Consider the following 14,055-nt stretch of genomic DNA (forward strand, 5'->3'; position numbering starts at 1 on the left):
AAGATATCACTATATGTTGTAAACTTTGTTTTTTTGTTTTTAAATTGTAGGGAACCTTTACCAACTATGTTCAGCATGTTGCATCCATTAGATGAAATTACTCCTCTGGTCTGCAGATCAGGAGGTGAGTTTCTTTTGACTTAGTATTTCTGGTGGTTTCCACTTTTTTTCATTATAAAGAATATCGTAACTTTTTTTAAATACATTTTTATTTTATCAATCTAACAAATGATTGCAAATACAATATTTTTTTTTAAATCAAATCGTTTTTATTAACCACTTAACCAATTTTCCATTTTCAGTACACAAATCCAGTACAGACATAACTACGCACAGGTAGCATGAGTACAATAGGAAAATTATAAACATCTTAAACATACAAACATTAAATACACAAACCCCTCCCTCACCCGTCCCTCCCCCCCCCCCCTTGCCCAGACTGAGATATAGCATTGACTACTATGCGTTGGGGTATAGACTCGTCTCAACATTTTAGGACTGAGCTCCTAAGTGCGGCCTTTCCCAGTAAGTATCAGGTTCACCACAGTTCATTCTTTCTGCACATCTGATAATCCTAAATATGCAATAAAGCATCCGTTAAGAGTGCACCTGACGGTAGCCCAGGGGTATCCATCCATTTTCCCCAAATGGCATCAAATTTCTTTAATGTGTTTCTCTTTTTGTATACAGCTCGTTCTAGTCTAATATAATTGTTTAGTCTGCTGCGTAGTTCCGCAGAGGAGGGGACAGTAGGCTGGATCCAGTGTGCTGCTATAAGTTTGCGAGCCTGGTATAATATGCGAGCTATGGCCAGCTTAACCGGTCTGATATCGCAAACCTCATCCAGATAACCCAACACACAGGTCACAGAGGAGGGTTGAAGGGTCAGGGAGTACACTTCTCTAATTAGTGTCAATACGTCAGTCCAGTACTCTCCCAGCTTGGCACACTCCCAAAACATATGTATCAGCCCGGCATCATCTATGCCACACTTGGGGCAATTTGCATTATCCCAAACCCCTATTTTCCGCAGAAGGTCAGGTGACCTGTATGCCCTGTGAATTAGCAGGAGTTGTGAGTATCTATGAGACTCTGAAAGAGACAGCTGTGGGGTCATTTCCAATATGGCATTCCATTGATCATCTGTTAGCTGCCCCACATCCATTTCCCATTTATGTCTAGCCTGAATGGGGTATTTTTCCAGGTGTTTGGATAACAGCAAATTATATAATGCCGAGATAAGACCCCTCGTGCCATCCGAAAGCTCCAGTAACCCCAAGAAAGAGAGGGGCCCAACTGACGGGTCTTCCTCTTTAAACTGTATTGACCACGCGTGGCGTAACTGGAGATACTGATAGAAGGCGCGATGGGGGATTTTAAATTGTTCCTGCAATTGCTCGAACGATTTGAGCTTTCCATCCTCCAAAAACTGAGAGATCGTCACCACCCCTGCTGTCATCCATGTGTTAATCCCTTCTAGCTTTTTAAATTCCGGAAAAGTATTATTGTGCCAAACCGGAACATACTTAGTGTAGCCCGAGAACCCTACGCATTTTTTGCCTCTGTCCCACACCTTATATATCAGCTGTATCGTCGGTGCGTCTTTCCATTGTTTATGACTCTCCATTACTTCTACCATGTACATCGGAATGTTCCATGGCGAACCTTCACTAATCAGCCTCCCGGCTGAGCCCAGTCCCTCCTCTCTATGCCAACCTTTTAGGTGTTGCAGTTGTGAGGCTAAGTAGTAAAGCCAAGGATTGGGGAGTGCCAGACCCCCATCCTCTTTCCCTCTCTGTAGCGTCTCCAGTCTAATACGGGAATGTTTCCCTCCCCAAATCAAAGTTCTGAATACCCCATCCAACTTTCTAAATATCTTCGGTGGAATCCAAATGGGGGCGTTATGGAGTATGTACAACCATTGGGGCATTAGGATCATTTTAATCAAATTACAGCGTCCCACAATAGACATTGGAAGTTTATTCCATGCCTGGACTTTAGTCTTGGTCTTTTCCAGTAACGGATCTACATTAAGGGAGACATAATCCTTAGAATTTGTGGAGACCACCACTCCTAGGTATTTAAAGGACCGTACTGATTTAATGTGTGTCTCCTCCAAGTTAAGAGAGTCCGGGAGTGTATCCACCGGTAGTAGCACAGACTTTCCCCAGTTTATCTTGAGTCCTGACTTCTGGCCAAATGTTCGTATTATGTCTATGGCAGGTAGCAAGGAAGCCTCTACATCTCCCAAGTATAAAAGCATGTCATCTGCGTATAAAGATACGCGCTCTTCTACTCCCCCTCTCTTAAACCCCACTATGTCCGGTGATTGCCTGATCAGGCTCGCCAGCGGCTCAATAGCCAGGGCGAACAGGAGGGGAGACAAGGGGCATCCCTGCCTCGTACCCCTGTTTAAATAAAAGGACTCTGATAAACAGCCATTCGCTCTTACCCGGGCTCTAGGGGAGGAGTATAGCAATTTAACATAGGCAATAAATCTAGGTCCGAAGCCCATCACATCCAGGACAGCCCATAAATATCTCCACTCGACGCTGTCAAAGGCTTTGGCAGCGTCGAGCGAGAGGACTGCCCTTTCACCAACTTCCTTTTCTGAGAGTTGCAGGTTCAGAAACAACCTCCTTAGATTGATGGATGTGGCTCTTTCGGGAATGAACCCTGTTTGGTCAGGGTGTATAACCTCAGATATTACCTGATTTAGTCTCATAGCTAGGACTTTGGCAAATATTTTGACGTCTACAGGCAATAAAGAAATGGGTCTATACGATTCCGGATTAGCAGGATCTTTTCCCTTCTTAAGAATTACCACTATCACGGCATCTAACATGGAATTAGGTAGTCTGCCTGTCTCATATGCCTGCTCCAATATGGATAATAGTCTGGGAAGGAGAGTGTCTCCATGTGTCTTATATAACTCCGCCGGGAGTCCGTCCATTCCTGGGGCCTTCTCATTATGCATAAGCCCCGTTGCAGTCTCTAGTTCTTCAAGGGTTATAGGGGATTCCAGGGTTTGTCTTGCTGTGCTAGAAAGCTTTTTGATTGGTAGGGATTCTACATATTGCATCATGTCCTCCCAGGTGTCTGTAATAGTGGACATGTATAAGTGCTTGTAGTATGTATGGAAAACATCCAGTATCTCTCTGTCCTGGGTCACTCTAGTCCCATCCCCCTTCTCCAGATAAGTAACATGCCCCATTCCCTGTTGTGCCCTTACTATTGTTGCCAGAAGGTGTCCTGTTGCCTCTCCCTCCTCAAAATACCTCTGTTTCATAAAATACCGTTTGTTAGCAGCGGAACTCAGCATATGGTCTCTATATGTGTTTTGGGCCTCCGTCCATGCTTGCAAGTGGTCATCTGATGGGTCAGAAATGTATTTGCCCTCGGTCTCCGTCACCCTGTTTATCAGTGTCAAATGCAGTTCTCTCGATTTAGTTTTATGTCTAATGATGGCCTGGTGTAGGGTCCCCCTTATATGTGCTTTCATGGAGTCCCAATTAGCATTCTCTGGGACCGACCCATCATTTGTGTCAAAATATCTCTGCAAAGCCTCTGGGATAATGCCCCCCACAATCCGAAGCCAGTATGGATTGACTTTCCAATAGCCTCCTCTGGGTCCCACTTCTGGGCGTAATGTCAGGGAAACCAAAAGCGGGGAATGGTCAGATATACTTCGGGCCATGTACTTAACATCCGCGACAAGGGGGAGAAGAGATTGCGTACCCAATGCCAGGTCTATCCTGGATAGGGAGCGATGAGAGGCCGCATAGCATGAGTACTGTCTAACCCCAGCATTCCTTTCCCTCCAAATATCACACAAACCCATCTCATGTAATAATCGTGCCAACATGATCGGTGAGGCCGACTCCGCGATGGTGCCAGTGTGAAATTTGTCCCAAAAGGGATGTAAATAATTATTAAAATCTCCAATTATCAATACCGGCACCGCCGAGGACCCGGCCATAAATGAGATAACTTTTTTGATAACCACGTTGGAATATGGGGGGGGAACATATACTGCAGCAATTATACATTTAATTCCATATATAGAACACTGTAAACATATATACCTGCCCTCCTGATCCGTCATTTGTCTTTCACATACAAACGGTATATTACGATGTACTAAAATGCTAACCCCTCTCGCATGCGTGGAGTAGACTGAGTGATACTGATGTCCCACCCATGTTCTGTTTAGAAGAGGGATGTTTTCCTTTACTAGATGCGTCTCAGAGAGGCATAATATAGCAGGTTGTAGACTTAGTAGAGACCTGTATATCGCATATCTCTTGTTGGCGTCTCCTGTACCCCTGACGTTCCACGCCAAAATATTAACCTTAGCCATACCCACATAAAATCATGTTTCTTTTCCCCTGCATAAGTAGTGATACAGTCATACGCAATTGTGTCGCACAATATCTCAGTCTGAGCCCCTCCCCCCATTCCTTACCCCCCCAGCCTATTTTAACAAGAAGAAGAAAAAAAAACCATAACTCCCATGAGGGAACAACAGACAAACGTAAACACATTCGACATTTCCCACCGCAGGTAGGATTCGGGGTAGGAGTGTCTCCCTTTTCTTGCATTCCTATAATGAGACTATCAAACGTACAAATAGCAAGAATAGTCCCACTACTTGACTTAAGTTAACGTTCATTTTGGCCCTTATTTTAGACTTATCTCTCAACGAGGTATTGCAAGCGGTCTTCAGAATCAGTGTTCTGGGGATCCACGGCGCTCGGCTCGAATCCTGTTCCCTTGGGCATCCATCCACTCCATAGCATCCTTGGGTGCCTCAAAGAAGTGTGTTGTTCCTTGTGCTACAACACGCAATCGTGCTGGGTACAGCATAGAATAGATCACATTCGCCTCTCTCAGTCGGCGCTTCACATCAGTGAACTGTGCCCTTTTCTTCTGAACTTCTGAAGAAAAGTCCGGGTAAAATGAGATTCTCTTCCCATTCAGTGATATATCTTTGAGCTCTCTTGCTCTGCGGAGAACAGTGTCCCTGTCCTTATAATGTAACAGTTTAATGAGAATAGACCTTGGTGGAGCACCCGGTGGTAAGGGTCGAGTAGGGACTCGGTGCGCTCTTTCAATTGCAAAGAACGGTGAGAAGACGTCAGGGCCACATATCTCTCTCAACCAGTTTTCGAAAAAGTCCACAGGATTCTTTCCCTCCAACTTCTCCGGGACTCCCACTATTCTTACGTTGTTCCTGCGGAGCCTATTTTCTAGATCATCCGCTTTGGACATAAGAGTTTGGGTAGTAGATATAACTCTTCTCATGTCTCTTGTCATAGGGGGGAGCTGGTCTTCAACTTTGCTTACTCTGTCTTCCACCTCCTTCACCCTCTCTCTGACCTTATGCATGTCATGGCGGATCAGTACAACTTCTTCTGTTAGGCCTCCCAGTTGTTTGGCCAGGTCAGCTTTACAGGACGTGACTGCCAGTAGTACATCCCTCAGTGTGGGTTCTTTGTCAGTCTGGCTCACCTCTTCTGCTGTGGCCTCCAAGGTGGTTAGCTGAGGTCGCCACTCCGGTGTTTTCAGGAGCTCAGGAATGCCTGTAGAGGTAGTCTCCGGCAGTTCTTCCTCCTCACTCTCTGCAGAAGAGTGCTCCATGCTTTCCTCCTGTGTCCCCTCAGCATGGATATCAGCCTGCACCATCAGGCACGATGTGACTGAGACACCCTCTCGTCGTAGCTTTTCCTCAGGGGTTCTTATGGCAGTATCTCCGTCTCTGGCATATTTCCCCAGACGGGCAGCAATCTCCGCCATTTTATCTTTAGTGCGGCGCTCCGCCGCCATATTGCCCGCCACGCTGCTCTTCCCCGCCTTCAACTTTCGGGAGCCGTAGCGTGTCATGCTCCGCTTAAAAGCCCGGATTTCGTCACCGGCAGGCTCCGTGACTGCGGCTGGTGCTATGCGAGCCCTCTTACCCCCGAATCGGGCCAAAATGCAGGGTTAATAGGGGAACTGCAAGCGGGAGCTCCTCTCGCACACGTCCGCTCACATCAGCGCACAGGCCACGCCCCCTGCAAATACAATATTAAGAATAATTCCATCACAAAGCAAGGCTAAGACCATCTTTTGCTACCACCACAACCCTAATTTCCCACCCTGGTTGGGAAATACTGTATATACTGGCGTATAAGACTACTTTTTAACCCCTTAAAATAATGGTTACAGTGGGGGGTCGTCTTATACGCCGGATATACGGGGGCCGCACTGTGTGAGGTGTTTTTTTTCCCCGCCAGCGCGCAGAGAGCCGCTTCCTGGGACCGCCGCGCATGCGCGGCAGTCCGCCTCTCACAGTCATTAGAAGAGGCTTAGTACGCGCTGACGGGCGGCGCGCTGTATGCTAATGCAGCCGCCCTGTCACAGCGGTCGGCGTCACAGAGCTGGGGGTCACAGACGGCACTTACAGAAGCATGTCGGATCTTCATTAATATCGCAGCTTACAGTTATGATCACCAGGCACTTGCTCTCTTGTTTGTTTTGCAAAGTTTTAAGCAGACTTTTTTTCATTTGGGAGAGGGGTAGTCTTATACAGTGAGTATATACCAAATTCTATATTTTTAGGGCAGAAGTTGGGGGTCGTCTTATACGCCGGCATATACGGTATATAATATTTCATTGTCTATCTCAGGCATCATGCCCACAAACGTGTTTTAGGACTGTGTGCTACCTGTTTATGTAGTGGTTACAAAGAAATAGGTAGCTGAGCTATGGACTCATGCCCGCAGCTCACAGCCCATGCTTGAGCCAACTGCCTGAAACACAATAGATAAAGCGGGACCTATTCCTGCCATATTTTATATATTATGTATTATACCACTGTTCGTGTGCATAAAAGCCTTAATATGTATTGGTTACTAGATTTTATTCCAATTATATTAGGTACCCGAGAAGGCCAGGGATCCATTATTTTGCAATTTAATTATAACAGCTTTATACATTGTAAAATGTTCTTTACTCATCATATCTTAACTTTAATTGTAGGTATATTTGGCAGCACTCGAGTACAGTATGTTTCTGACAACACTTTGAGAATTGTATTCACCAATGCTGATCCTTCAATAGTGATGACCTATGATACTGTGCAGGGTTCACATACAGTATGGGCCCTAAGGAAAGTGAAATCTGAGGTACGAATCTTGAACATTGTGCCCACTTTTAGATAAGATCTTTCCCCTGCTCTGGTTAGGAATAGTTGTGACCATAACAATTTCTATTAAGAAAATCTGCAATCAAAATCCAGAATGATAAAACGGAGGAGCTTTCTTATAGATCCAGGCACTGTGACAGTGGGAATCATCTTATACTTGTTATCCATGGACGCCTTCTTAAAGAAACTTATTCTAATAAGTCAGAAGGGCTACTCTAGCGCCTCGGTGTTATAGCTACACAGGTAGTTAGTGTGAATGAGCCAACCCACCCCCACACTGTATGCTCACTGCTGCTGAAATTAAAGGGAGGGGGGGGGGGCTGAGAAGTGCTGCTGCAGTGTAACTGTTTGGAAGCCAGAGCACGGAGGGTCTAGGGTACCACCTCAGGATCATTAGCATAAGTTGAAAGTTGATTTTAGAAGGAAGGAGGCATAGGATAACAAATATAAGAAGATTACCGTAGTCACAGCGCCTGGATCTAGCTGTTGGTTTATTATGTTTGATTTTGATGGTAGATTCCCTTTGAGTAAAGAAATGGAAAAATATATCTGTATTCTGAGGTTGGGGATAACCAATCACTATGTTTCCTTATCACTAATTGACTGAAGTGGCAGGTTGAGCATATGTCCTGCGACTCCATTCAATCCTGTGGGAGCATCAGAAGAGTACCTAGCACCGCACTCTGCTGTTTCTAGCACTTCAAATTATTGTCTGAGAGTTCCTGTAACAAAATGTAACAATAACATGTTGTATTCTAATTCCACATTTGCCAATGTACACATTTTTGTTTGTTTTCTTTTCATACAGGAACAGAATGCCGTCTTGAAATACCCTGATCAGCTTGGCACACCGCAGCATGGGACGCTGAACAGTTCTCTGACGGCTCATCTGCGCAGTGTGTCCAAAGGAGATTCCCCAACTGCTTCTCCTTTCCAGAACTATTCTTCCCTTCACAGCCAAAGCCGCTCCGTGTCCTCTCCTAGCATCCATTCTCGCTCACATTCCCCCTCTATTTCCAATATGGCTGCTCTCAGGTGACTTCATTCTTTAATTCCATTCTATACCAGCTATTGAACATTGCACATGTAGGAGGGGTTCACTAGTGCTTTCAGTGCAGCTTATACCAAAACTGGTGCAAATATTTTATGCAAGGGTCTATATGCCGATCACATAGTAACCTAGTTTGTGGTGCTGAAGATGGACACAAGTACTAGCATATCAAATAAATATCCTTTTGTTTATGTGGGAAAAGAAGAAATATATTGAGAAAATGCTATTTATTTTCTTCTTTACCCTAAATGTAATCAGAATAGATGGCTGGCTTTGTAGCCAATTTTAAGAAAACTAGTACTAAAGAAAATACCCATGTGATAATCGGTTTTCATTATTGCTTTGAAGAAAGTACAATAAATTACCAATATCTGGAGGTCTGTTTGTATCTAGAGGTCGTATGTAAGTCGATTGTTCTTAAACAGGGGACCGCCTGTGTGTCTATACATATATAATTTTTTTCCCCATTCACAGACAAAAAAGTGGCAAAAAAAATTTAAAATGAAATTTTCCCCATTAAAGGAAATCTACCATTAACCCCTAACAGGCCCTTTTTCATTTTTGCGTCTTTACTTTTTTAAAAAAATTTTCCATGTAAAGAGCTTTGTATAGGCTTGTTTTCTGCATAACAAATAGCACTTCATAGTGATGGTATTTATTATTCAATGCCGTGTACAGGGGAGCAGGAAAAAAATTCTGAATGCAGTGGAAATGATGAAAAGACCCATTTGCGCCACTTGTGGGCTTAGATTTGATGGCTTTCACTGTTCTCCCTAAATGGCAAGTTTGCTTCATTCTTTGGGTCAGTACGATCACTGAGATAACAAATTTGTATAGGTTTTATAATGTTTTCATAGAAAAATTAAAACCACATGTACAAAAAGAAAATTCTTTATTTTGCCAACTTCTGGCGCTAATAACTTTTTCATACTTTGGTGTACAGAGCTATGGGCGGTGTCATTTTTTGCAACTTTTTATGACATTTTCAATGCTATTATTTTTTGGACTGTACGTACTTTTTGATCGCTTTTTATTGAATTTTTTAAAAATGGCAAAAAAGTGGCACCTTCAGATTCGGGCACTATTTTATTTTTATCAGGCATTTTTGGAATGCGGCGATAATGTGTTTGATTTTTACTGTTTATTTATATGACTTCTGGGGAAAAAAGGGTGATTTGAATTTTTAGTTCTTTATATAATTTTTTAACTTTTTTTTATTTTTATTTTTCTGTTTTTCAGACCACCTGGGGTACTATAACCCTAGGTTGTCTGTCTGATCCTACCATATACTGCCATCTAGCCGTTAACAAAAAGTTCTATGTTTTCTTGTCTTCTAGCCGTTCCCATTCTCCAGCTTTAGGAGTTAATTCATTTTCCGGCGTACAACGTTTTAATTTCTCCAGTTACACTCCGTCACCAAAGAGGCTAGGAACTTCCCATTCCCCCAACAGCACTTCTAGTGATTTCCTTTCTGCAGAAACTGAACCAATTGTTCCAGAGCTTTGCATTGACCACCTTTGGACGGAAAGTGTTGCAAATACAAGGTAAAATGGCTGAAATAAAGGGTTTTATCTCAATGTTCGAGTACAGAGGTAGTTTGATGAGATTGATTATGCCTCTGGTTTTGCAGGGAAAAGAACTCTCGGGCTACAAAAGTATTTATCACAACAGATTTGTGTGGACAGAAGTACCTTTGCTTTCTAGTAGAGGCCCAACATCAACTTAGGTGAGTCTCTTTAAGCCCTGAAGTGTATTTGGTTTATCAGGATGATTAAAGGGTACAGGAGGAAATTTATTTGATGTGCCACAGTTGTCAGTACAGTCAGGGAGTAGCACTCTGTAGAATAGATCCAGAAAGAGAGACTCCAATGTACTCAATGTGTGCCAGGACTGTCAGGAGATGCCACTTGGTGTCAAGGACACTGGAATGAAAGTTGTGTGTATTTCAATCAATGGACACTTAGGCCGTTAACATGTTGCGTTTTTGGATGCATTTTAACTGCATTTGGTAACGTAACTGGTGGAGGGGGGTTTGCCAGAAAGCATATGTGTTTCCAAACACGTATGCGATCTCAAAAAGCTACTCCTCGTTGCGTTTTGCAATACAGTTTAACACATCCTCCAAAGCTCTAAAACTGCATGTCAGAGGAGGTTGAAGACAAAATGCAGGCATTTGTGATGCAGTGCAGCTGTTTGCCAGTTGTGGTAAATCTGAAGATCTGTGGTAGCATCTGAAGGTGGAAACCAAAGTAGTCTCAATTCAGACACCACATTTATTCAGTAATAAAATCCTATTCAGCCCTTTTAAGGCAACCACCAGGCTGATGACATGTGAAAAGATAATACTACCTGGAAGCACACTGGGGGGGGGGGGTGTATTAACACTGGGGGAGACAAAACACACAACTTTTTCTAGACAAAATAACAGTTTTATAATGGGTTCTTAAGCAAGGCATCTAATATCTGTGCATTATGTGGAGAATACAATTATTTTAGGTCTTGGCTACTTTAATTTTTTCAGGATGGTGAAGTTTGAAGAGAGTAACGACAAGTCCCAGCTCATCTTTGGTTCTGTTACCAACATATCGGCAAAAGATGCTGCACCTGTAGAGGTATGTTCAAATTTGTATTTTATTATTATTAGCAGGAATTGGGTCAGTGTATCCTCTGAATTCTGGAGGATTTGGCGCTGGGACCCCAATGATCATGAGAACTGGTTACACAAAGTTCTTTTACAACCCTCCATGTGAAGAGGTTGAGCATGTGGCTTCCCTTCTCATATCTCTGGTCACATCACCAGGGATCAGACACTCCTCTATTATGCTATAGATGGGTGATAACTGTCTACAATAACACAACCTTTTTTTAAAGGAATTGGCCACTTTTCAATAAATCTGTTCCATTCGACATATCTCTGCATGTATATGTAGCTGTACGTTTGCCTCCTCTGAGAGCTTTCAGCCTTTCCCTGTTCTCCCCATGCTGCCCTCTACATATATATACACAGCTCCCCCTTTCTCAGTCCTTCAGTCCGTCCTAGGGGCAGTGTCTAGTGTGTGTGTTTTTTGTCGACTTTACAAACTACAGCACTACAAGAGACATGAGGGAGGATTAATCAGTTGTGGAAGTTCAGGAATTATAAAGGCACATGGGCAATATATGTAAAAGAGTGGCCAACCCCTTTAATCTAAACTCTTTACATTTCTTTCCTGGCTTATTCTTACTATTTTGGTTATTTTCTAGAGTATTAACACAATGGTGTTGTTGGAGAGCAATGGAAATTTGATTTTGTACACCGGTGTTGTGAGGGTAAGTTTTATTAGCCATACAGGTTGTAGTTGCCCATTAACATTATAGTTCGCCTCTATTATAGGGGACTTTTCGCCTTCCGTAACCTGTCTATTGTAGTAGATACTTTAGTAAGTATTCTCTTCTATTTAAATATTTGTATAAATGAACAAATAGTACAGCTGATGGAAACACAGCTGTATCACAAAGTGACTCTACAATTGCTAGAATGGCTGGTTCTTACTGCACATTTCTCTGTATATAAGTATTGCATAAATGTGCACACAAAAGTATTTTACTCCTTTATTTTTTCATGCCACAGGTAGGAAAGATTTTTATTCAGGGACTGCCTGCCCCTTCTCTCACCATGTCGAATCCAATGCCGCGGCCTAGTACTCCTCTGGAGAGTATCAGCACCCCTACAAAACCACTGAACAAACATTTGGTCCCCATGGAAGAAGTGGTAAGAATATTTAATGACATGTCACCATTACATCTTCTATGGGTTCCCCCAGGTTTTGTAGCTTCATGTAAAAGAGTTTTTGAAGGCACTCAATTGTAATTTTTATTATTTTGCACAGATCATATTGGAAAAGTTTTCCTTTGTTCTTCTTTTTCAATGAAAGTGTGTATTTTCATACTTTTTATCACAAAATGTTATCGGCACTCAGGGACCAATGAATATAGCGGCAGCTGTCTTAATAGTGTGGATGTTTTTTTTTTTTTGTACACAGCTTCTAAAAATGTACGTAAAAAATGTAAAGGCAGTCCCTAGGTTAAGTGCTATAACTTGTGTATGAATGGTATGTTTCTATGTACTACAGTATGGCAGTATATGGGGATTTTCCTCCTCATTCATTACATTGTAATGAAGGGATTAAAACGAGATCGCCTCGGAGGCTGTCATGGCGATGGATAGCTGCCCCCCCCCAAGAAAATGGCAAACTGTACACCATGTATGTGATTACATGAAATCACAACAGCCTCCATGAAGGATGAAGAGGAGTAGAAGTCCATGGAGGCTGCTGTCACTTCATGTGGTCAGATACATGCATGGGGTACAGTTTTCTATTATTAAGAGTCTAAAGGACCTGAGGTGATGTCACTCTGGTCACGTGATCAGAACTGCTGAATAGTAAGGAGGCATAAGGCATGGGGAGGATTAGATATGGAGGAGCTCACCGAGCAGGACCTGCCCCACTCTGTGGATGTGAGCCAAACAATTTTTAGCTAAAAGAAGGGTGACGGATAGTTAATAGAGGTCTATAGGAACTTGTCACTGGCTGTATATGTGCAAATGAAGTGACAGGTTCCCTTTTAAATAGATTGCTTTTTTAAATATTTTATTTTCTTAGGCGGGAATGCTTTCTCCAGTTCCTGAGCTCCGGGATTCCACTAGACTCCATGAGTCTAATTATATTGAAGACTGTACTTTTCATCAGTTTGGAACCTACATACATTCTGTCCGAGATTCGGTCCACAATAGGTTAACTCTGGTGAGTAATCTTCTATGAGTGATGCATATCATTGTGCTTCAGGTCACACAAGTTTGCACTTATTGAAATATTACATGGTACATATTATCCTTAGCTCTATATGTCTTAGCTTGTAAACTATCTCTATTCCATACCTACACTATATATCTCACTATTAAAACCAACCTCTACAATCAATATATTATTGCTGTCATACAAATGTTGTATACAAAAAAATCTTTAAATATAGGAACTTTGATAAACTGATTAAAAACTGTGTTGGTAGAACCACACAGAAACCACAGATGCATATGTGAACCTTACTATGCAAATCCTGCTGCAGATGAAAATGAAGAGTTAATCTTTGTTTAATAAGGAAGTCCTAATAATGTAAAAGGCACAGCAAGGCCCTTTTCACAAAGGCGTTGTGGGGGCATATTGCGGCCGGATGTATATTTCCATAGACTCCTAGGGCGCCCGGCGGTACCGTAAGCCCACACACGTGGCACCGTACCGTGCACAGAGAACAGATAGAGCATGCTCTAACTTTTCCCATGTTTACAGTCTGGTAACGTACCTCGTTATGGAGAGGGGTGAGCAGTGCTTATCCCCCTCCTCTCCAGCCCACTGCTATATGCTCCAGACAGGCAAGCATTCATCAATTTGAAAGTAACCTAATATTACCTGCAAGGTTTCTGGCGCTAAGAATGAACTTTGCCCCCTTGCTTGTGGTATTACCACTGTATATCCTGCCATTCTGTTGCTTATGCAGGTATCTTAAAACTTAAAAAAAAAAAAAAAAAACAGAGCAGGCCTCATTTATACAAACTTGTCTGAGAGCAAAACTGTTCTAGTTGATCATGGAGTTCTTTTTATAAACTAGAAAACTGAAGGTGAGCTCTGATTGGTTACCTTAAGCAACGAGAAAAATTTTGCTGTCACACTCTTGATAGAGCTCCCCCCAATATGAGAATCTATCCCAATATGAAAATCTCCCCTCCTCCACCCCAATAGAAATGAAAAGTAAACCTGACTCGTGCTTCATTAATATTAAT

At 42.6% G+C, this 14,055-nt stretch overlaps 1 protein-coding gene across 1 annotated transcript in view; it reads left to right on the forward strand.

Moving 5' to 3' along the window:
- Positions 1 to 14,055, forward strand: part of ANAPC1 (anaphase promoting complex subunit 1) — a 69,478-nt gene that overhangs the window by 7,255 nt on the left and 48,168 nt on the right. The window contains exons 6-14 of the mRNA XM_072141216.1: positions 51 to 124; positions 7,021 to 7,166; positions 7,995 to 8,221; positions 9,575 to 9,781; positions 9,868 to 9,963; positions 10,759 to 10,849; positions 11,481 to 11,546; positions 11,848 to 11,988; positions 12,881 to 13,021. Of these exons, the coding sequence (XP_071997317.1) occupies positions 51 to 124; positions 7,021 to 7,166; positions 7,995 to 8,221; positions 9,575 to 9,781; positions 9,868 to 9,963; positions 10,759 to 10,849; positions 11,481 to 11,546; positions 11,848 to 11,988; positions 12,881 to 13,021 (1,189 nt within the window). The remainder of the gene's footprint in view (positions 1 to 50; positions 125 to 7,020; positions 7,167 to 7,994; positions 8,222 to 9,574; positions 9,782 to 9,867; positions 9,964 to 10,758; positions 10,850 to 11,480; positions 11,547 to 11,847; positions 11,989 to 12,880; positions 13,022 to 14,055) is intronic.

Source organism: Engystomops pustulosus, chromosome 3 (genome assembly GCF_040894005.1).
Source record: "Engystomops pustulosus chromosome 3, aEngPut4.maternal, whole genome shotgun sequence".
Lineage (NCBI taxonomy): Eukaryota > Metazoa > Chordata > Amphibia > Anura > Leptodactylidae > Engystomops > Engystomops pustulosus.